At 37.8% G+C, this 24,431-nt stretch overlaps 1 protein-coding gene and 1 long non-coding RNA gene across 24 annotated transcripts in view; one reads left to right on the forward strand and one right to left on the reverse strand.

Annotated features, from left to right (window-relative positions):
• Window positions 1–1,090: 1,090 nt before the first annotated feature.
• Window positions 1,091–24,431, reverse strand: part of EPB41L3 (erythrocyte membrane protein band 4.1 like 3) — a 124,368-nt gene continuing 101,027 nt past the window's right edge. For 6 of the 23 annotated variants that reach the window (XM_053396482.1, XM_053396477.1, XM_053396473.1 and 3 more), the window contains exons 13-26: window positions 20,851–21,414; window positions 15,182–15,235; window positions 13,409–13,444; window positions 13,212–13,277; window positions 12,381–12,572; window positions 11,457–11,531; window positions 8,392–9,108; window positions 7,762–7,884; window positions 6,887–7,270; window positions 5,769–5,900; window positions 5,061–5,159; window positions 4,007–4,087; window positions 3,626–3,742; window positions 1,091–2,098 (exon numbers count right to left, since the gene is read on the reverse strand). In XM_053396482.1, coding sequence (XP_053252457.1) covers window positions 3,632–3,742; window positions 4,007–4,087; window positions 5,061–5,159; window positions 5,769–5,900; window positions 6,887–7,270; window positions 7,762–7,884; window positions 8,392–9,108; window positions 11,457–11,531; window positions 12,381–12,572; window positions 13,212–13,277; window positions 13,409–13,444; window positions 15,182–15,235; window positions 20,851–21,414 — 2,634 coding nt within the window. In that variant the 3' untranslated portion in view covers window positions 1,091–2,098; window positions 3,626–3,631. The remainder of the gene's footprint in view (window positions 2,099–3,625; window positions 3,743–4,006; window positions 4,088–5,060; window positions 5,160–5,768; window positions 5,901–6,886; window positions 7,271–7,761; window positions 7,885–8,391; window positions 9,109–11,456; window positions 11,532–12,380; window positions 12,573–13,211; window positions 13,278–13,408; window positions 13,445–15,181; window positions 15,236–20,850; window positions 21,415–24,431) is intronic. The other 17 variants (XM_053396486.1, XM_053396485.1, XM_053396480.1 and 14 more) reach the window with 14 other exon arrangements.
• On the forward strand, window positions 5,810–22,202 carry LOC128417593 (uncharacterized). The gene is made up of 2 exons (XR_008331497.1): window positions 5,810–5,918; window positions 21,246–22,202. It is a non-coding gene; the product is annotated as an uncharacterized LOC128417593 (long non-coding RNA).

The following is a 24,431-nucleotide window of genomic DNA, read 5'->3' on the forward strand; positions in this document are numbered from 1 at the left end:
AATGAAATGGCTAGCAAACCCATCCCAGCCTGTGGATGTGTACAGGGCCAGTGGCAGATTTGTGACCTAGCTGAGAGAATGTGACACCAACTGTGAGCTAGACATAAAGCAGCCATTATTTATCTTGCTCCTGGCCATTGGAATCACAGAAAATGTGATGGCCATGTATTAGCTCGCTCATAGGTGCCAGTTTATACTATCAACCACCATGCATTCCAGCTGGGTCACAAGCCCATGGTGGCCCTGCGTACTCCTATAGATGATCACTTGGGTGGAGTGAGCACCTAAACTTGGCCTGAGATTCCACACATGCAAACACTACTGGACAATGGTTCTTAATTTTTATATAATTTATCTATAGATTATTTTCTCTTGATATATACTCTTTAAAAATATTTTTTTAAAACTTTTGATCTGTGCTAACGAGTCAGTTTTACTTCACAGAAGCTCCTACTACTCAATTCAGTTGGAAATCTGTGAATTTGGCCTTTATCAGTAAAAATAGCCATACAGATGGCCGTTTATGTATTTCAAAGTCTAAAAAATAACCATGAATGAACTGTGAATAGAAAGCTAAATCAAAACAGTAAAGGACATGACCCAGCCCAAATTAAGTAGTTTTAAGTCCCACAGCTTTTAGCAAGAGAACATGAAACACACACTTAACTCTCTTATTGGAATGGAATTTAGAAGTGCTTAACTATGGCTAGATTGTGCCCAGATTATTTGCTGAAACAAATAGTGCTCTAAAGTTTTAGAATAGAAAATATAATATATATATATATTTAAGCTAATACTCAAAAATAGTTAGCTGGTTGTACTATTACCTTTCGCTAACATGAAGCACATTACAGAGCTAAATTTCACACAAGAAATTAGAGGGCACCTATTGTATGTGCAAAAATTGTACAGAAGGAATATATTTGTACAATATTTCTTTAGGCTTGCTCTTCTATTTTTACCCATCTAAACACCATATTGTGGTCAATTGGAAGAATGTCTCTGTAATGCACATTAAAATGCCTGTTACATTAAACAAATGGTATTGATGTTTGAATACAGAAAACATGTTTTTAGACATAGACAAATACAAATTTTGGTGCGTTTACCACTTTTATTTCACTATGCAGAAACATACATTCACCATGTGTTGTGATGTGACTGACAGTGTAATGAAGACAGTATCCCTCAAGTGAATGTGATAACCAATACCAAATAATGTTTAGTAGGTGTTCTGTACAGTTTAAGGCTTAACTCTGACCTAGGAAATGCTGACCAGACTCTGAAAATAAACATTTTTCTCTGAGAACAGAAGGGAAATCAATACAAAAAATGTCAAAAAATCAGACTAATATTTCTGAAATGGTAAGGAAAACACAAATTTTCTTTAAAATAACCACAACATAATTTATAGAATGAGGGTTTGTGAAGGGTGACCGAATTTCTAATTTTAAAGTCTGAACAATGCTAAAATTATTACTATCTATTAAAGGTCTCAAACCAGGTAAACAAAGCACATTTTGTAAGCATTTAAATAAGATTAGCGATTTGCCATTGTTTATTGGACAAGAGTAATAAAACCAGATGAAAACAATTATATGATTCAAGTTGTTTACTGAACAGTGTGTGTTATTGGCACATCTAACGTGATAAAACATTATACACAGTACCTATACAGCTTCTAGCATTTCAGGGCAATCTTCACTTACCCTAAACAAAAGTTTTGCCACCTAAGAAACTGTGGTTTGTTTAGATTTTCAATAACTGAAGGCATGAACTGATTCATGTGTAGCATGAGATCACTGCTTTATATTGTTGATGAACGTGCAGGTATAGATGGAAACTTAGTTTAGGAAAATTAAAATGCTGTGTTTTTTGTAATTTGTTCATTGCTTCATGCAAATATTGGGTTGCTAATGCTGATTCAGATTGCTGTAAATGGGACGATATTTCTGCCAGTGTCTTTAGTAACAATCAAGATTGATTCTTCTACATTGAAAATTTCTCTGGAGAGATGCAAGCCTGCTGGATTAGAACCAAGATTGTAGGCTCTGGTATTCCCACGTATGACTGAATTCATAAGGAAGCTACTTTATTCCTGCAGTAGAGAGAGTGTAGTTAAGATCTGGAAGCAACTTATTTAAAGCAGTAAATAAAACAAAAGTATTACAATGATTGCCACTAAAATTAAGACCAGATTCAAAGCCAATTGCAGTTAATGAGATTATAATTTGTATGAGGAATGTTTCAGGCTTATATGCTTTTTTTCTAGAACAATATACAGAATACATTAAATTATTCTTGAATTAATTTAAGATTCTGAGCTTTATGAAGACAGAGATCTATCTTTTTAAAAATGATTAGATGATAGTAGACAAAACAAAGCCCTTGGATATTTTAGATCAATAAAAAGATATGCAAATAAAATTTGCATCTCAATTATTTAAAGAGTTTAAAAATAGGGAAGGAGCTACAGTAGAGTAGTAAATCACATACTCTGCACGGAGAAGAACTCAAATTCAGTCCCTGGTATCTCCTATTGAAGGAACTAAGGAGATAGGCTAGAAAGACCCTGCTTGAGACCTCAGGAAAGCCAATGAGTACTAGGCCAGGTGGACCAATGGTCAGATTCCGTAAGGTATATTGAATTGAAAGAATTGTTGAATGTTCAGAACAGAAAATTATCTTTAGCTCTCATTTTACTAAATGGGCCTAACCAAGGATGTTTTTTCTACTGGCCCTGCCTTTCACCTCAGAACAGCTTTGTCTCCTCTATCATTACCACACTTCTAGCCAGCAGTTTGTAAATCTGCTAAGGCTACATGATGCACTGTCCTAATATTCCATATGAAAACATAATTTATATCATTATTTGTCAATACTTGTTGCTTGAAAATTATGCTGTCGATTAAAAAAAGCAGAAAAGTATTTTTCCCCTCCTTTTTTTTGCACACAACATTCAAAGCCACCTACAGATGATGTAGTAATAAGAGCTCTTGCATAGCATGTTAGTATGCACAATATATTCTAGCACATGCATTCAGTAACTGACACATTTTCAAGATGCCCATTTAGCCAGAATTTGTCAGCATGCCTTTATTGAATTGCAGCAATTAGAAAAACTATGAATGTCTCTCTTCAAGAAATAATGTAATTATTTGGGACGAACACAAACAGAGACAAAGACATTCATACCAGCACTTATTTCTCAGTAAAACCGAGAAAATGATATAATTTAAACGAAATGTCAACCATACCTGAACAGCTTTGCCCTAAAAGTCTAAAATTTGTATGGCATTATTTTATGAAATGCTTCCCTTCCCCCACAAGCCAAATGCATACAGTCTTTTCAGCTTTGGAAATTACAGAGCAAGATACTGGATTGCGGAAAATGCATAGCAACTAGCAAGCAGACAGAAGCAAATGGGTTTCTTCTATTTCTCTAACTGGCATTAATAGGGAGAGTAGGAGAAAGCTCTGCCCCCAAAACATAACTTTCAGAATCACTGTTTTCACAAATGCCAGAGAGAATAAATAGAAAGGGTTAGAGATGAACTATGAAGGAAGAAATGATCTTTGACACATGCCAGCCCACGAGTGCCTGGGAAAAATCTCATCTTCTTACCTGTGATCAATCCTCCCCATCTTCAGGTGTGATTTCTGTTTCTTTATGTACCACTACTTTGGTCACTGACATGTCAGGGTGCTGCTCTTTGGCCTCTTTAATTGCCTGAGCCAGCGCCTAGCCCAAGGAAACCACAGAAGGGCAAAAACAAGAAGGAGGTGGAACATGCATGATCAGTAGCAAGGTGAAGAGAGATTCATGATAAATTACACAATTTGCAAATGAGGAAAAGTGATTCAAAATAGGAATTTCATCTTTGATCTAAGTACTAATAATCCAGTTTAATTTAAAGGCATGCCAGTACTAATACTGCTTTTTTTGGTTTACAGTTAAAAACAGCAGATTAGCTTACGGATAGTTTAGTTGCTTTATAGATCATACCTGATCATGGTCAATGTCTGCATCGCCTGTGATGACTATTCGCTTTTCAATTCTTGTTTCTGATATGCCTCCTTTCACTGTCTAAAGGGAAGGAACAAATGTAGGCTTCAAATAAAACATACTTTTTGCTCTTCAAAGAAGGGGAAAATCCTTATTTGAGTTTTGCTGAAAGAAATGTATGTTGAGTGTTTCAAAATTGTTGACATCAATTATAAATGTATTTCTGTAGAATCTGTATCTAATATATATTTTGTATTGTTGCTTGTTTGTTTGTGATGCAGTTTTGGACACCTCTTAATATATTGCAACCAAATTTTGCATAATAGTTCCTGAGATAAAGGAGCAGTTTTGCTTTTCTGCTAAATGTTCATCCTGGATCAGTACAGCAATCACTCTGTGCTACACCTTTCATTTTTCCATCATCATCGTTGTTGCTGTTGTTGCTGCTGCTGCTGCATTTATTAGCTGCTTTATACAGAAATAAATAGCTCAAAGTGACTGAACAGAATAAAATACAAACTAATAAAATGTATTAAAAAGTATATGGTCCAGGCAAAGTGGGGAGGGTACTCTGTGTAACTGTTCACAATGGACCACTGTTTCTTTTCCATTCTGTATTGGCACTTAAAGCCACAATACATCTTATTCTTTGTCAGCTATTTTGTGTAAACAAAAACAGATATTATAATTACAAATAATTACAAATGAACTGTGTGGCTGTTGCTTGTGCCTGTAAGCATATGAGATAATAATGGTTATTACTAGTCACTACTGAATTCTTCAGAATTAAGCCAAGAAAGGTCATTGCAATAACATCTGAGATGCACAACTGTTTCTAGTAAATATCCCTAAATCAACTGCTTGGTGAATATGCATGTAAGATGCAATATGACCTGTGTGTATAGACACAGCAGCAGATCTGGCACTCTTTAAGTCATTCCTGAATTAATTAATTAAAAACTTTATTGAAAAAATTAAAAATTATTACCAAACACAAAGTTTTGTCTTCCAAAACAAATACATATTTGAGAAAGCAGAGTTCTGAGAAACTTACTTTAGTGATATGTGTAGTAGTTGTAGTACTGGTAGTTTCAGATGTGATGGTCTGTGCGCTCATCAGAACTCCTGGTTCAGAGTCAGCACTAGGATCCGCCTAAAACAAGCAAGCAACTATTACCCTAATGTGATGAAAATATTGTTAATCATCTGAATGTATTAGTGTACAGTGGGAAAATACTCATTTAACCTGGGATTTAAAAGGCTACAATTTTTAGTACTGAAACACAGAGGAAATGGCAATTTTCTTATCATTGAAAACCAAATAACAATGTATCACAGGGCAAACAGCTTCCTTATTATTTTAATATAATTAACATACCATTCATCTTTTACTCCTGCTAGCTTGATTGTGAGTCATAATTAGGAATATGTTGCATGCATTCTATGCAAATTGGAAAAAACCCTCGAATAAGCCTTTGAAAACTTGATATGAAACCAACTTGACAATTGAAATATGAAGTTTAACCTGTATCCTTTCTTAAATATTTATTTCTTTAGCACAAACATGCCAATATTATCTAAAGTGTATTCTAAAGTATTTTTAAAAAAAACAAAAATGGGATTTACAGCACCAGTTAGGACGTTCAAAATTATATTGGAGGTCTCTTATTCCAGATTCAATTAGATTTTGTACACACATTGCATTGGCTTTGGTATGTCGCTACTAGCACCTTCATAGCATCTGTGTTATGTTATGTCTCACCTCTGAGGACTCATATGTAATGGTTTTTGTTTCAGTATGAACGATGGGCACTTCCTTCATAGAAATTTCCAACTTCTCCCCACCTGAAGAAACACTGCCAAAACTGACTGACTCAGTCTTCACAATTGGTGACTGTTTCAATGAAAAAAGGTAATTGTATGATATATCAAAGTAGTTCAAGTTTTGTAGTAATTGCAAAGGAAAAATGTAAAAGAAACGTCCTCTGCTACAGCAAGGGAAAAAGGATCTCTATTATACAGAAAGAAATACTCAGAAACATATCATAAGCACTTTAAAGTACTATTTATATCCCTTTCAGGACTATACTTATTTGGAGCCATCTTTAGAAAATAGGCTGCTATGGACTTTTCATACCTTAATTTTCATTTTGTTGTAGCCCAGACTAGCTTAAACTTATTTTCTTTCACTAACATATGCCATGTGTAATCAAAACCCATGTTTATACCCATAGCAATTTGAGAGATGGGGGATTCTTATTAATGAGCTGAGAAATCTATACAGTAGAGACCATTCTTCGCAACTTTGGCAAGTATATCTAGTGCCTAAATAAAGTGACAGATCTTGATGTTTCCAGGGAACAGCCAGCAATATCCTTAGGCTCAGGATCAGGTAAGATCCATTGCAGTACCAACATGGATAGTCCCTGATCCTCAGCACTATGGAATCTTCTTTATAAACTGCATGATGCCCAAAGAACAATAGAATAAAATAAATGAATCCAGCAACAAGCCTCAAGGCTGCCATGCAAGGGGGAAAACATGGACTGCATCATGAGACATTTGCTACACAGAACACACACCATCATGTAGGAGAACAGCTTGTACACCATGTGAATATTGCCACATGTATTTCATCTCATGAACATGCAGTGCTAATTGCATGCAATTGTGTACATGTGGTCTAAACTCAACTTTTTTACATGGAAGCCATCGCAGCTAGGAAACCATCACACATGACTATGTCATTTAAGGTGAGAAACAAACTGCTTACAATAACCATCTAGCATTTGTTTTAACACTTCGTTAGTGAATCTGATTTAAAGAGGACACAAATGTATGCTTTTGTGCAGAATTGCCTGCTCAGATATTTTTAGTTACCTCAAAAAGAGGTTTTCTTTCCAGTGCATCCAAAGCATGGGCTGCTGCACTCGCCTCCTGATCGTGAGATACAGTAGCAGTTTCTTCCTGTTTGGTTAAAGCTTTTTCAGCCTCCTGCATCTTTTCCTCTTTAGCCCCCTCAGTCACAGCAGAGCCCTCTTTCCCTTTGATGCTAGAAGCCACATGCGATATTGCCTCTGCTGTAGTATCCAGCTGAACGCCAGCCAATTTAGCAGCATCCCCACTTGCATGCACACTCATCACATGTCTCTCCTCCACCATTACAGTTTCCTGCACAACCTTCTTCACAGCCTCCTGTTGCTTCTCCTCCTCTGTCCTCTTCTCACTAGAACGTATCTCCTGATCGGTTTTAGCTTCTGTTCTCTGCAGGGAAAAGAAGTTAATATCAAAAGCTAATGTGGCGTATAACTACAATGCTAAAGCGTATTAGTCTTGGCCAATTTTTCTTTGTTTTGCTTGCTTTTTTCCATTATACAGGGTGTTTGCTTGAGTTCTCATAAAACTGGATAGTGGTACAAAAGTTAACAGAATGTAATTTATCCTCATTTGAAATACTCATTTAAAGTCTCAGTGTACTTCCAATATATTAAACAGCTCAGAAGGAAACAACAGAAAATACCCAGTTGTTCTTTTCAGGGTTTTATGTGTGATCTAAATTGAGGGGAAAGCTAACCAGCATATGGTGTTATATTTTCCATGCAGATTTTGAAGACAGTAATGTATAAAAAGTAACACTAGTACACCTATGTGCAAAATAAAAATCCAACTATCACCACAAAGTTTTTTTTAAAAAAATCCCCAGTCCCATCAGGGTAAAATAATAATAAAATCTAAAGATGGAATCAAATGGCCACCTGTGCCCAGCTATGTGAAGTAGATGTAACCCCTCCTATGAACTCAGTTGGTTTTCTTGCAGACTCTATTAAAGTGAAGATATCTGAACCATCCAGAGCTTTTTCACCGGAGAGCTGTTTTGTCTAAATGGACAGAAAAATGTAGAGTCACACACAAGCACAAACACACAAATAGAAGCAGATACACACTCGCACGCGCACACACACATACACACACATTATGTTAATAGACAAAAACAGACAGACAAAGGAAAGGAGGTAAAGTGGCGGGGATACAGAGAGGAAAATAATGGGAAAATAAATTAGCACAAGTCTGTAATGACTATAAGCAGTAATCTAAAATTAAAAAAACAAAGTTGTTAGCATTAGGATTTTGCTGGTCTTGTGAAGTATTTCCCCCCTTCCAAAACAAGCCATAGCAGCATACTACTGTTCAGTAACACTGAAAGCCTAAAAATGCCTGGTTTGTATTGTGTTAATTGGCTTAAACCATGAGGAAATAATAAGAAGCTGGGTTGGCTGTTGTCAACATAAAGCCAGGCAGCAAAAGGGCCGAAAGGCAGGGTAGTGAGGGTATTGCCTAAAGAAGTCATGCTTTTATCTTTAAGCTGTGGCAAAGTTGCATGTTACCACTACTCTTGATGCTGATGATTCAGTAACATAGTGAGCAGTAGCAATGGTCAAGGGTGGTTCTCTGGAATACTTCCACTCAGATATACTCTTTTCTTTCCGACCAAATGCCTCTCCTTTTAGTCTTTCACTGTCAAGAGGTTTCTCAGCTCTGGAAATCTGTATGTTGCCCAGTGTATCACGCAACTGCAAATCCTGGTCCATCTTTAAGGTCTTCTTCAAACTTTCGTCTTCAGGGCTCTGCAGCCGGGAGTCTGTCTCTTTAATAGGTGTCAAAGATTCAGATACCCTTCTTTTTGAATCAGATAATTTTCTGGCTCTCTCATCAGTAATTGGTTCTAGAATTTCATATTCTGCTACTACGGGAATGATTTTCACAGATTCTGGCACTGCCCTTTCCATTTTTTGAAATGCTTCGAGTGATGATGGCGCAATTTTTTCTCCCTCTTTTACTTTAGTGGTCATGGTTAGAATTTTCCCAGAAACAGTATCGTAGGATTTTCCTAAGGTGTACATTTTCTGCTTATTGTAGTCTTTCGACTGCAATTCACCTTCCAAGTCCTCAAAGCTCTGTATGTCAGTGGATTTTAAAAGCTTGCCAGGGATGTCACCAGTTTTACTGCTCACAGTCATTACTTTGTATGTCACAATGGTTTTCGATTCACCATCAACTACCTCAGTGGGTACTTTGTCTACAATAACCCAATCCTCAGTGCCCTATATTTGAAATATAAAAGCTAAATTAGAACAACTAGTGGTTTACCTTTGTGTTAGGAAACTAAAATATAATACCTTTTAAGAAAGTACAATAGACATCTAGAGATGATATACATTTTATCCTGTGTAGTTTTCAAAAGTTTGTAGGCGTCTTAAGTATTTCAACTTGTAGAAACTAAACTTAACAACATAAGTAATATAAGAAGGAACATCATATTATTATTCCTAAACAAATTTACTTAAAATATATTGACTACTGAAAATATTGTATATTGCAGGGTAGTCTTATCAGAAGTTATTTACAATATTGTACAGTTTTCTATTCAGTATACATTACATTCTAAGGATTCAGTCCCAAATATGCATATTTAGAATATGTAGCAATGAAATAATTTGCACTTACTTCCAGCAATAATTTTTTAAAACCGGTGTGCAAGTATTACAGAGTTTGAATGAGACAAACTGGATCCTTGTTTGCTGAGAAGTGGTCAACATAATCTCCCTCTTGCAACTTAACCTTCAGTTCCACTGGCTAGGGGAGAAGTCTACAAGTTGCTCTACATTACTTTTTAAAGAGTATTCACAAAGGCATGATCCTTTCTCACATGAGCACAGAAGCGATTCTCATAAATTTATTTTCCCCCTTTCCCCAAACATGACTGCATGAGAAATGACCTAGGACAGCACTAGGATAGGGGTCACCAACGTGGCACCTGAAAAGTTATTGAGTGGTGTCCCCAACAGGGGTCCCAGATTTTGAGCTTGCATTTTTTTAAAAAAAACAGTAAGTCTCTATCCTTCCTAGAAAGAAAGTTATGAAGCAAAATGTGTAGATAGCCTTCTATGTGATTTATATGTAATTAGCCAACCTGTCAGTGTTTCTAGTTAATGTGTGAATTCAGGGTGGTTTTGGTAAGTGAGTTGCTTGAACACCAGGCAATAGGAATATCTGGAACTGAGGAATCTCTGGAATCTCTAAAGAACTGCTTTTTCCCCCTTCTCCTTTGTGCACTTTTCCTGCTTTGTCTTATTTTACAGGGTTTTTGGAATCCATATAGCTTGCTCTTTACTCTTTTCTTAGCAATCAGTATGAATATTTTCTGTGGTGGTTTCATCTGAGATCAGGTACTCCCTGGAAGTTATTTTCTGCAAATATTATTGTACTATAAATACAGATGGAAGTTAAAGAATCCTTTCCTTAAGTGGCAAATACAAAATGTGAAAACTCTGCAAAGAACCTTAGGACTCAAACTCAATGTACTCATTCACTGTATAGTTAATTGGCCTCCACAGTCACTTACGGACTCATTGTTAAAACTGTGTTTATGGAAGACAATCTTACACGGCTACGAGTGATCGCCAAAGAAGAAGAAGAAGAGTTAACTTACAGTACAGTGATAAATTTGTCTACTCAAAAGTAGGTCTCTTTGTGTTTAATGGAGCTTGCACCCAAGTAAGTGGATAGAGGAGAGCAGCTGAGGCTTTGGTTTAGGTTTATAATTGGGTGAAACAGGGTTAATGTGCCTTTCAGCTGTATCTCCACAACCAGGACCAGCAGGACATAGCTGACTTCCTGTGGCAAACATGAGGTTGTTAGGGGAAAGGAGAGAGAAGCAACAATGACTGCACCCTCTCTAATTTTGTGTTATGCCACGTCCCCATGGCATCCATTTCATCACTGGCACCCAGAGCACTCTCCCAAAATTCAGGTGTCCAAACTGGCTGGCAATCCTTGCCTTAGGGCAGTCTGGGGCTTAGCTTACACACAAATATGCCATTAAGGATTTGTGCCCTCTGAAGCTTGAATAACTTGACCAAGCATAGAGAGAGAGGCGAGCGAGGTTATAAGTATGTGCGCAACCTTTCCCTGTAAGCCTCTCTCCCTGCCTGGATATATTCACATGTGGAAGAACAAGAAGAGAAAATTGACTCTCTTGAATCCTAGGAGGATCTTTGATTGGGGGCACCATACTTGCATACTGACAGATATTGACGATAAACATTAACATCTGGCAGCAACCAGTGAATGTTTTCAAACATGTATGATAATGAGAATATTCATGAAGAAGGTGGGATTGGATATGATCCGCACCCCTTCCAGATGAACACAGCATAGTATTTTCAGTGAGACATTTACACATGCAAATGCAAACTAAGGGATTCTAAGCTGCAGATCTCACCGACCTTTGCAATGTATTCATTTAATCTTGCATTCTGCTTGAAAATTTTACCTGCTACTGACTTTTTAAAATAGAAAATTGCTTGGAAAAAGGAGTATGATGTGTTTATCAAGCCAGTGCCACAAAATGTGGCCTGTTTGAATCATAAGAAAGTGTGCTGCTTTTTACCTGAGAATCAAGGTATGCAGTGCTTTCCTTCTGCAAAAATATACGCTTTTCAGATTTCTCTCTCTCTTCTTTGGTCTAATGAATAAGAGGGAATGGACGCATAAATATATCAGCTTTAATAAACACGCCTTATCTTTTCACTTGCTAAGGCACAAGTATCATCATCATCATTCCTTGCCCATCTCGCTGTGTTTCCCCAGTCACTTACTGAGCTATCTTGCAAGCAAAGGAGAAAACTGATTTTTGAGCAATGTGGGGAGAGAAGCAAGTCCATCAAAGCTATCATTTCAGATGCTGGCTTTAACAGCTCATCTTAGGTAGAATTAGCCATTCTTAAGTGCATTGATTTCAGAGGTCTAAGGGATGCCTAATTCTGCACAGGATCATTATATGGGACTTTGCACAGTGCCTGCAGACGCTCCTAAAATTATGAATGAAAACAGGATGCAAACTAATTCCCTGTCAGCAGTCTGTAACTAATCTTCATCTGCTACCAGTTACCTTATGGGGGGTGTTTCTTTTACAGGGCCATAGGTCTCCCTACAGTGGAGGTGGGGAGGCATGTAGGAGACTGGTCTCCTGAGGGTTTGCAACAAATAATGATCTTGACTGGGTTGTGTTTTGTATATGTTATGAATTCAGGAACAGGAATCCTCTATGCTTGGCTGATCTGTGACCAATTTACCTCCTAGTTTTGCTTGGTAGAATAATAAAATTCTACCATCTTTCTTTTCATTCAGCTACCAAAAAACATAAAAATATTTTTGTTTCAGATCTTTAGCATATCTTGCCAATTTTGTACCCTAACTGGTATTTATGGCAACCTAATTTAACATATGCATTTTTTAAATTGAAATTGGTTGGCCTATTAAGCACCCATGAAAGTTTTACTGGACAGTTAAAGGTTGAAGGACAGAAAGATACCTCTTCAGGCACAAGTGGTTCAATCATAGGAGCTTCTTCATGTCTTGCAGCAAGCCGGACTGGTGATGTAGAAAGCCTCTTCTCCCATTCATTGGTCCCTGAGGTATCTGCGGAAGTTTCCAAGAATGTCCGTTTCAGCTCACTTATATTGGTCTGGTGTTTCATCAGGTCTTCCTGGTTTTTATCTAGTTCCTGAAAAGAAAAAAGAAAAACAGCATTTTAAAAAATACCTACTTTATCTAAATTGACAAGATATGGAAAAAAACAAGTCATGTGCGTTAGTCAGCAAAAGAAGCCTTGACAAGATTATGTCTCACAACAGTAACACAACACTCTCGGGAAACTGGTGTTTCAAAGGATAGTTACATATAAACTCTTAAGACACTTTGCACATAGCATGGTGGCAAACTCCCCCTTGCCGCTCAGGGTACACTTGTGAGGGATCTCTGCAGCCAGTCCCAGCTCCCTGGCAAGTTTACCTCTATTAACAGGCATTTCTACTTTGTGTTTTTACACATATGTGGAAAAGATTTTATAGGCTTACTTCAAAATGCAATGTGTAAAGTGGTCCTATCAAATATTCTTAGGATGGTCAGATTTTATACACATTCTACCTGTTAAGAGGTACATCTACATACCCCTGATCTACATATATACAAACACAGTCCTAAACAACAGTGTAACAGAAGGTCATAATCTTAGGAGAGAGAGGCATTTGATTTATTAGCAAGTGAAAATACACATCTCATGCATCAGAGTGCAGATCCACAGCTTAACCACTATATTCAAACCACAAGGAGAGTACATGCACTGGTATATACCAATACCAACCTCTAACATAAGATTACTATGTTTGACATACACATTTTCACCCTTTATGCGCTTAATCAGACTATTCTGAAAAAATTGAAAGAGAAAGGGAGAAGTAAGGGCCATAGTACTGAAAGGATACAAAATGCTGTTCTAGGTAAATTGGTAGAGGAAGAGTACCAACAATTAAGCATAAGACAAGCCATTCTTCCACCTACCTGTGCCTTGAGATCACCATCTTCTTCTTGATCAGACTGTTAATATAGGAAAGATTGGGAAAAAATACTTTATGTCTACAATAATTACAATAGCTTTTTAAAGTGATTCATATACATTATCTCAATAATCTGGTCTTATAGAACATGGATGTGCACACTGCAGTGTACCTCAGACACTCAAATAAGGAAGTTATGGTTTAAATAACTTGGATAAGTGAATTCCAAAAGTGTACAGTGAATTTTATGGTGCTGATTGGCTTATTTTGTTTTACATTTGTATTGTTAATTGCAATTTTCATATTGTTTGTACAATGGGATTCTTGAGTGAAGCGTGGACTAGATTGCACTGAAGCAGGTTTTGAATAAACACCAACTATTCAGTGAAATGCAAATAAGCTCCTCTCTACCTTCATAGTTTTCGACAGTAAAATAGTATTCATATTTTTATTTAGTATGGGGTTTTTTAAATCTTAAGATAACACTGAAGCAGATGGTTCTTTCTGTCTGAACATTCAGAAGAAGGATCAAACAGGCTTCCTAAATTAGGAAGGTATTTAGAAGCTGGAGACTATGGGCTGAATTCAGACTTCCTGTGAGTGGACTTCCCAAGGGCTGAGGAGGTGTTTCATGTGCCAGAAATAGAAATCAAATGTGAGAGTATTCAGCACAGTAGCCCCTGTATTATGGAACACGGTCACAGTGGAGTTGAGGCAGGTGTCAACATTGTATGGATTTGGGTGTGCTATGAAAATTCAGCAAAAAAAATTAAAGAATGCTAATTTTATGTGGTTGCTTTTAATCAGTGCTTTTTGTTGAGATAGTGCTCACTTATGGATTACCATCACTTCTTTTTTTGCTACAGATGGCACTTTTATCAATATTCAGGTACTGGCACCTCATTCCCCCTCACCCCAAAAGCACTGGTTTTATTTATTATGTATGCTGTTCTGTTTTTTATTTTGCGGTAAATCATTTAGGAGAACTCTGATTATAGGCAATTCACTGTCTGTATTTGTGTGCAAGCTATATTTCAGAAGCCAAGTAATGCAACTATATGAATTAGTTACTTTGCATCAGGTTGCTTTGCTATTGTTTTATTTCTATGTACTATGTTTCTTTTATTCTAAAATACACAACAAAGCATATCTGAAACATTGAGTTTTTAAAAACACGCCACAGAAACAAAATGGCCTAGGATGATAGGAGTAGGCTTCACTCTCAGAAGCTGAAGAATAAAGGGCAGAGAAATGCAATCCTTCCCATGCGAACCCTTTAAGATTCATATACGTGAATGTCATTCGCTAAGGGAAAAAGCTGCCCTCCATGCATGAGACTGACAGGAATCCCATTGTGAAGTTACTGTGTTTCTTGGTGCACAGCATACAGAGATGCACTGTATCTTACAGGAGCCACTCAGTATACAAACTCTGACTCCACCCCCTCACCTTAGCTCATCATGATCATAGGCATTTTGCTAGTGTTTTATGTATTTGGGCTCCAATATCTGGATACTACATACATGAATAGCACCCAACTGCAGCTTTTCTAATTAGTACTTGTACTTTTGAGATGAAAAGCTGCAAATCTTTCACGTATGCAAAATGTGTGTGGGTATGTATTGTGTATTCATGTATCAGATCCTGAGCCCATATTGTGTTGAAAAGGGTGTTTTATTCCATGAATAATAGGCAAAACAGTGCTAATGTGCAAGATCTGATGGGAGAAGGTACATGATACACTCTTTGGCAACTATGTGATATCAACTGTACAAACCTCTGTGGCAGTGGTTTCCCCATCAGCTGCAGTATCTGTCCTTTCACTGTCAGTCTGTTTTGTTATACAAGTAACCAGGTTCCAATGGGTAAGCAGGAATAAAGAATAAACCCAGTTTGTAAGTAAACACAAGTCAGAGGTTGATTTGCCAAGTCTACATCCCTGTGAACTGCACTTGAGTTGCTTTTCAAACTATAGACACTTTAAAAGAAGCAAAATCAGAAAAAAACAGACCAGACTCAGAGGAAGGCTCAAGGCATACTGTACAAAGAATATGGCTTTTGATTTAAGACATTATTAGCCAAACAAAATCGTACCAGAAAAAGTATGTAAGTGTAGCTTTTAATTCTACTGAGGAAAGCCAGGTGGCTTTAACAAGAAGTAAAACTTCCAAAAGCAATTAGTCCAACTACAATGCACAAAAAGTATGTTTTTAATGAAAAATTAGAAAAATGTTGGTAGTTTATTGAGTTCATATTTGAAAAGGGAAAAAGGCAGAAATAAATTTGTTTGTATATATACATATACATAGCTACTTTAACAGTCACCTGACTTTCAGCCCCTCATTTGTACAGATTTTATTTTCCTCACATATAAAAAAGGGTATAAGGCTGTCTGCATTACCAAAGTGTTTCAAAAGATGGGTTAAATGTAACAGAATCTGCTATTCTTTCTTTGAGAGAATTGCAATTCTCAACCAACATATGAGATGCTGATACCAATTCTAACACTGTAAGGACATATTTAAAAATAAAAAAGACAAAAAGACTTTCCATTCCAATTTACGAAACATGACAATTATCTTTTAAAAAATAAAATAATAATGACATTTAGTAGGTACAAATGATCCAAGTGAAACAAAGCACAGCATTATCCATCTTAATCTACTGGTAACTAAGAATGTATCAAGAACATCTTTGTTATTAGTGCCTGAAAATGAATTACTACATCCAGGTATTATCAACTTTTAAAAAGTTGATGAGGTATTGGGATGGGATTAGGGAAATATTTCAGATTTTACAAATAGTGAACTTTTTAAAAAAATCCTAGATATTTCACACACTTTAAATTATATTCTTGCCGTGTTAGGATCATCAGATGGGCAACAAAACTGGATTCTGGAAGCCCTTATGGCTGCAAAGAGGCTTATACAGTATTTCAAAGATTGATGGATAGATTCCTGCCACCCACTACTCAGTGGTCTTACTGGCCTTTCTGTGTTCTGAATATATTTCTTATGATCATTGCTCTTGTTTATATATCTATTTGGACAAATGGACTGCCGATATTAATATATTTGTAAGTTCAGCCCAGACACTGAGGTCCAGTTCTGAGGGCCTTCTGGCAGTTCCCTCATTGTGAGAAGTGAAGTTACAGGGAACCAGGCAGAGAGCCTTGGAGCATCCGCCCACTAAAACACCCATCAGTTGCCAGAGAGATAAACAATGATACATCCTTCCATAGACTTCAGAAGGCAGCCCTGTATCAGGAAGTTTTTAATGTTTAATTGTGTGTGTGTGTGTGTGTGTGTGTGTGTGTGTGTATTCTGTTGGAAGCTGCCCAGAGTGGCTGGTACAACCCAGTCAGATGGATGGGGTACAAGTAATAATTTAATGGTATTATAAGTTAAGAATGGGAGATTCTTTTTATAGTTACCGTATTTTTCGCACCATAGGATGCACTTTTTCCCTCCTAAAAGCAAGGGAAAATGTGTGTGCGTCCTATGGAGCGAATGCAGGGGGGAGGCAGGCGGGAAAAGCCCCCAAGAGCCGCACACAAGCTTCGTGCGCTTTTGCGGGCTTTTCCCCAGGAGGGAGAAGGGACTGACTGGCCGCATCAGTCCCTTTTCCCTCCTCGGGGAAAAGCCCCCAAGAGCGGCGCCCTCTTTAAAGGCTGCGCGGCTCCTGTGGGCTTTTCTACGAGGTGGGGGAATCCCCCCACCTCCCAGAAAAGCCATGAGAAGCCGCGCAGCCCCGTTAAAGAGCGCACGGCTTCTGCGGGAGGTGGAGGAAGCTGCAGCAGATTCCCTCCTCCCGGGCTCCCTTTGAAGCGGCAATGTGGGAGGGGAGCAGCTTACACTCGTGTAAGCAGCTCCTCTCCCACTTTCCTGCTTCAAAGCAACTACGGAGGAGGGAAGGAAGGGGACCATGGATCCTCCACTGCTGATGGCTGCAGCGGATTTTATACTTTTTGTATTTGCAGAATAAAAAAATATATAAAAGAAAACCAAATTATTTTCATAAAAGGAAAGCTGTATGGTAGCTCAGCACAATATAAAGCTTCCATTCTCATCAGTACCGGTTTTGCCAGACAACACAATGTTGTAAGAATATGTTAGATAGTTTCTGATGGCACCATGCCAGTTGTGTCCAACACTGAGTACAATAAATATTTCAAGGGCTTGAATAATCTGTAAAAAGACCATGTGTGAGCAATGTCAGGCTCCAAGAAGATATTCTGAAAAAGTAGAGATTCTCACAGCCACTCAACTTGCTACATTAAACTGGTAGGCTGTTTGGTTTGATCAGCATGAAGGGTACATGTACATATATATTCCCTATCTTGTACTGGGCTTGACCTAGACTGGGACCCCATCCCCGTGTATTTGAAAGGGAAATGCATGCAACAAACAAACAAACAAAAAGTCACCAACTATATTCCCTATCTTGTACTGGGCTTGACCTAGACTGGGACCCCATCCCCGTGTATTTGAAAGGGAAATGCATGCAACAAACAAACAAACAAAAAGTCACCAACTCAGCACACACATACCCTTAATACTTGAAAAATATTTTTCACCCAGGAAACCATACTGCAAAACAAAAGCATGATTTCCTTTCCTTTCTGAAGTTAAGCTGGTCCAGGTCTGATCAGTGCCTGAGGCAGTCCACATGGAGGCCACATTTACATCTTATGTCCAACGATATAAGAATGGTGAAATATAAATAGAAGTTAGATACAAGTCCAGGAGTCAGCAGCAGGCCTGGATCTATACCAAGGGAAAATTTTCACTTAAGCAATATCCCTTACATGCTAATGCCTGTTCTGCCTGGGGCTCAAAGGATGTAGACCAAAACATTTGGTGGACGCCATGTTGTGGGAGCCTGTTGTTCAGATCACTTAGCAAGGCAAAGTTCAGTAGTGAGTTTGTGAATGGCAGAACTAATAGATTTGTGTTACATATTTAGTATGACACTATTCTATAACACTAATTAAAATGATTTGCATATATTAATTGTTACTGGGGTTCACATGAAACCATCTACTCTATTGACAATTTTTTTTAAAAAAATCAACTAACCCATTTTATTAAACAAAATAAAATTGAAAGTAACAGGCTGCAGTTCTATACACACTTACCTGGAAGTATGTCCCATTGAATTCAGTGGGGCTTACTTCTAAGTAGACATGTACAGGGTTGCACTGATAGCGAGTGTTACATGTGTGGGTTAATTTTAAACTATGAATAATTTAAGTATTTCCTCTGGTGTAAAATACTTACTGTAACTCTATAAAGACTGATTTTGGCTTCCTTCTATCAGGGTATGAGTAACCATATGCCAAGTATGCTGGTGGGCAGGGTCTTAGGAATACTGGTAATTAACCCTGCAGTATAAAGTGCTATTTTCTGCACAGGAAAGCAGAAGCAATATCTCTAGAAATGCCTTTCAACTAATTTTAGAGGCAGTGTTCAAAATGGAGATTCTATCCCCTCCAAGTCCTTTACAGCTTTTATCAATTGAAGCAAGAATCTGAATGCTAAATTGTATGTCTGTGGATGAAGCACACTCAAGGTCTAAAATACAAAGCTAACAAGTTGCTAGCTGAGTGAAGAAAGCAAACCAATGCAAAACAGTAAAATGAAATCTCAAGGGGCCTCAAGAAAAGCAGGTTTCCCCAGGAGCAGGAAGTTGTAAAAGGGTAAGCAGATAATCACTGACCAGCATTAATTTTGAATGGTACACTACTGTGCTGGAACTAACAGAATGAAATGGCTTTTTCAAAGAAAATGTAAAATAGCTTCAAAATATAGAAAATTCCAGCCACCTGTTTTCTAACTTGTCATAGTAACTGCTGTGTTTTGTTTTGCTGGTGTAATGCAGACATGCCCAAGTTTGAAATAAAGTAAACTTTCATGCAGTATGTCCAACAAGAGAAGCACCCTGGATTAGGCACAAGTCTGTATAAATCTATTAAAGAAGTCCTGGCCCTGAGATTATTATAGGGCTGGTTCATATACAATGCCAGAATTTGGTATCATACATGTGAGCTTAATCCTTGTGAACCCTGACCCCCATCCCACTCTTTTCCTCCCACTGTGCACTTCATGTCAATTATTTACTTTAACTTTGGTGTAAATCTTTGTTATAGTATCTGAACTGGCAAAATATAGTTTTCCCTGTCTTCCAAATGAGGATTGATCCTGGTTTGTTGGAGAAACAGAACCATAGTCTTCCAATTCAGATATCCTAGGAAACAATTATTTGGACTAAAGCAAAAGTAGGAAATTGAAGTGGTGGACAAAAGAAGGTGGAGGAAGTGTGCAAACAGAAGACTAATTAACGTAACACCTAACCATGCTTTGATTCTACATCTGAACCAAGCCAGTTTCAAAAACCTTTCATATCCAACCCAATCCTATACATTTTTACTTAGAAGTAAGTAATGTTGACTTCATTGGAAATTAACTGACAAGTTAGGTTTGGAATGAACTCTAAAAAACATTATCCTGATGTCACAAAAAGGGGTGTGTTCTGGATTGCAGCCTGATTAACCTAAATATTGTTATATTTTTACTTGGAGAATACAACATATTAATATGATTGTTACTATTGTTATTCGCAAGGTAATATAAATGGCAAATTCTGTTTAAGATTTTATGCCAGTACAAAAATGACCAGATCTTTGGGCAGAAGATTGTCATCCCTTTTAACTGTAATGTCCTTGAAAACAACAATTTATGGATAATTTATTGCCAGTCTAGACTATTTCCTTGCTAAACATACTGGAAAGTGCTCTTCACTGTGATTATAGAAAGCATTAATTTTGGCAGTAAGTGAAGCACAGCACATGGTACCACAAGATAACTGATAGTTATATTTTCTGTGGGGACTATTTTATTCATTCAGTGGGTCTATTTAATGAAACACCAGCTGGATTTACAGGAAAGAAGTTCTAATACCCACAATGAAATAACAAACACCTCAAAGATTCAATGTATTTTATTGATGCTGAGAGACTGGCTTGGTGTCTTACAAAAATAAAAGGCTACTCAAACAATTCAGACCTAATTTTAATTTTTACCTACTACAAATGTATAGTTGGAATATATAGTGTTCCTAATTACTTACTCTTGGGTGGCACTGAAACCTGTAAAATAGATTTTGGATGTACAAGTACAAGAGACAGCTAGTTAAAAGTTCTTGAATCTTAGAATAAGGTTTTTTTATATATAAAAAAAAGTTGATACTACTACTTCATAAATATAGCATTGTGCCTAACCCTGAGGCTCAAACTACACTCAACACAACAAAAATTAAAAAATTCTGAACATATCAGCACAGACAGAAATGAGGCTCTGAAAGTAGGACCACTATTGCAGCATTCTAACACTCTTTAGGACTGAAGCAATGAACACCAAAAAGTGTGTTCTGTGCCGAGGTACACACCTCTTCCTCTGAACTGTCACTCAGGTCATTGTCAAGTGAAGCACTCAAGGAGGCCGCCTTGGGCTCCAGGTAGCAGAGGCACATAGCCAGAGGAAAGGAGAGAGTGAGAGCATATGGCACTGAGAAAGAGGCAGAAAGCAGAAAGAAAAAGATGAAGAGGAAACAAGGCACAAGGGATGGTGAGCGAATGGGAAGGAAGTGCTGCACACTTTCTGGCAGAAAGTTGGTTTCAGAGAGATTAGGAAAGGATAAGTAGCCATCATCATCCAGGAGTGTGGGGAATGATTCTGGAAGTTGCAAGGAGAAGGAAAACAATGTCCCGCCTTTACCAGCCTTTTGTTTATAGCTGAAGGCCATATCTTGTTCAACTGAGCAAACTCTTCCTTTTCTTTCAGAGTCCAACTCAGACTCGTCAGGCTTTTGAGCAGTGTTTTTAGATGACTTGCAATCTAATGGTTTTCGACCACTCTCCTTACATCTCCTACGGGGCTTTGTTGAAGATGCAAAGGGACCAGATTGTGAGGATGGTGAGGTATGTAATGGATCTGTACCAAGCAAAGGTGGCTGATGAAAAAGAAGAAAGAGCAGCAAACAAAGTGCAAGAGCAAAAGGACAAAAGAAAATTGTAATTAGTTAATTTCCTCTGTATATAAAAAGTTAATTACATAAGTTTTAAAAAACCAAATTTATTCACTGGATTAAATTCCCTTGCCACATGCCATAGCTATTCAAATGAAGGAGAGCAGTCCAATAACACAAATTCGAAGGTCAATGTGTCTGTTAACAGTATTAGACATCTTATATTTTAAAATATTCAAATGTACATATTCGGTAGAAACCCAGCTACTACATTTGGTTAATAAACTAGATATTCTTAAACATGAAAGCTCAATTGAGATAGTCACCCAAACCATGATTTGAAAAAATGGAATTGTGTTATAGACCAGATGTGAGGAACCTTTGGCCCTCCAGATTTTCTTAACTGCAACACTCATCAACCCCAGCAAGCATGGGCAATACCCAGGGTTGATAGGAGCTTGTAGTAGCAGAACATCTGGAGGGCCAAAGGTTTTCCATATCTGCTACAAACCTTCATAGTCCTTCATCACCTTGGTACATGCGCTAATTCCCTCTTCCATTTCCAGTCTGCTGTCCTATTTTACTATAACATACCTATTTGCACATCAAAGCAAGTGCCAATTTCCAGGCCATGGTTTACAAACCCACTTCAATCCCATGGTTTGGAGGGTTACCACTACCGTATTTTGCCCAACTTAGTCATTACTTTAAGCTACAGTTAGAAGGAATTGGAAACTAGAACAAGACATTGGCATGAAAGAGAAGCTGATCCTCCCAAACATTCTTTCCAAGGAATGCTTGGAATTGTTTGGAGGCAGTAAGGATTTGTTAAAGAAAATTTTTCATCACCTGGGAGTCTTTTGAGAAGCTGTTAAAAGTGGGATAAAATTTATGTATGTTTCTATAATTGTAGCCAAACTGAGAAAAAGAGGGTGGTATCAGCCTTCTTGGGAGAACTAAAACTTGCCCCTATGAACTTGCCCAGCCACTGATACTACCGGAGACATGACTGTGAAAGCTCTCACATTCTGAGATGGGTGACTATCAGAGATTATGGTAGTAACATCTCAACTATGTAATCTTATCAAAGGATTATGTTCTTGTGAGTTTTTAATGCTTTCTAACAGTTTAGTGACTTTAAGTCCAGAGGCTTTGGCTTACACAGATTATCTGTCTACAGGTAGAAGTACCCCAACGGTGATGTCTTATTTATCTGGACACTTTCCATTTGTAGTTACAACTATACCAGCTGACAAAATTTTCAAATCTATTCTTACACAGCAAGCTTTAGATGAATTGTGTTGATTCCAGGGAATCAAAGATACAAACTGGATAGGTTCAGCCTGTTAGTGGATGAACTACTGCTGGTAAAACAATGTGAATGCACAGTGCTTTGCTGGATCCAGTCAAACTCCATGTACTTCACTGATCTGAGGTTTTTTACACTCACACTGTGTATAAAATTTATGAAAAAAATAAATAACATTGTATTTTCAAATGTGGCCTTCTAGATGGCTTCGAGATGTTCTAAAACATAGTATGATAGCTATTCCTAAGTCAATCCTTTTACAAAGTGTTCTGCAGCTTTCATAATTTTACCTGCCTTTGCTTTGGTTTAACAATGGAGCTTGTGTAGAAACCCCCCCACACACACCTTTTCCCGTTAAGTTGTGCCCTATGGTAATTTACTACACTGACATCAAGTTTTTAAGTATTAAACAAAAATGGTAATCAAATAAAGGATGATGAAGAATCTGAGTTAACATGAGTAAATGTATAACATTAGCAGATTTGGAAGTTAATACATTAGTGAGATATTAAATGGAGAGGGAGACATATGGTGATATCCAATTAAAGTGATGCCTAGAAGAGTGATTGTTGGCATCCATCTGTCTTGAGAGACAATGGAAGAGTGCGTCTTCAGGGGTAAAGTGAAGCTGTTGGAGAGTTACAGCACCTGCTGTGGCTGTTGAGACCAAAATGGGAGAGACATGTTTTGTTGCAGCTGGGCAGATCTTCAGTCGAGCACCAGGGAGAAGTATATGCCAAAGAGAATTGGGGCAAGAACACAGGCCTGTTTTACACTGCTCTTTATAGGAAAGGCGTTTGAGGATGAACCATCATACTGGACAGTGGCATGCATGTTCTTGTGGAAGGCCACAATCATCTTGTGGAGCTTAGGTGGGCATCCTATTTTGTTGAGCAATGTGAAGAGTCCTTTTTAACTGACCAAGGTCAAAGGCTTTTGTCAGGTCTATGAAGGAGATGTACAAGGAGGATTTCTGCTCTTGGCATTTCTCCTGCAGCTGGCGCAATGAGAAAAAACATGTTGACTGTTGGCCTCTGAGCTCTAAAGCAACATTGTGACTCTGGATAGACTCTGTTGGTGAGAGACTGTAATCTGTTGAGAACTACAGGGGCAAAGACGGTTTCTACAGTATTCAGCAGGGAGATTCCACGATAGTTCTTACAATCATGGCAGTCACCTTTGTTCTTATAGAGGATCACAATCCTGGGGGTCATGAGAGGTGCATTATGTTGGAGGAATTGAGGCTAGCTTTCAGCACTTCTGTTGAGATTCTGTCCTGTCCTGGGGCTTAACCTTATGCCTGAGAGTTGATGGCATTCTTAAGCTCATCAAGGAAGGGGGGAGCATCCAACTCTCCAAGACAAGCAGAGTCTGAATGCTGTCAATTGCTGTGTCAGAGACCATGTTTTCCTGCGAGAACAGTTCTTGATAGTGCTCTGGCCATCACTTCATCTGTTTGCTGCAGTCTGTGATGATCTCTCTAGACAAGGTTTTTAGCAGTGCAGTTTTCCTGACAGTCTAAAGGTTGTCTGCATACCTCAAGTAGACTCACTGAAATCAGTGGTCTTAATTTAGCTATGAGTAACTTAAGTCCATTTATTTCAAGGGGGCTGCTCTAAGTACAACTTAATTGGATGCCACGTATACTGTACATATTTAAGTTATTTAGAGCACAAGAGCAAATTCTATGACA

This window comes from Podarcis raffonei, chromosome 7 (genome assembly GCF_027172205.1).
Source record: "Podarcis raffonei isolate rPodRaf1 chromosome 7, rPodRaf1.pri, whole genome shotgun sequence".
NCBI classification, from domain to species: Eukaryota; Metazoa; Chordata; class Lepidosauria; order Squamata; family Lacertidae; genus Podarcis; species Podarcis raffonei.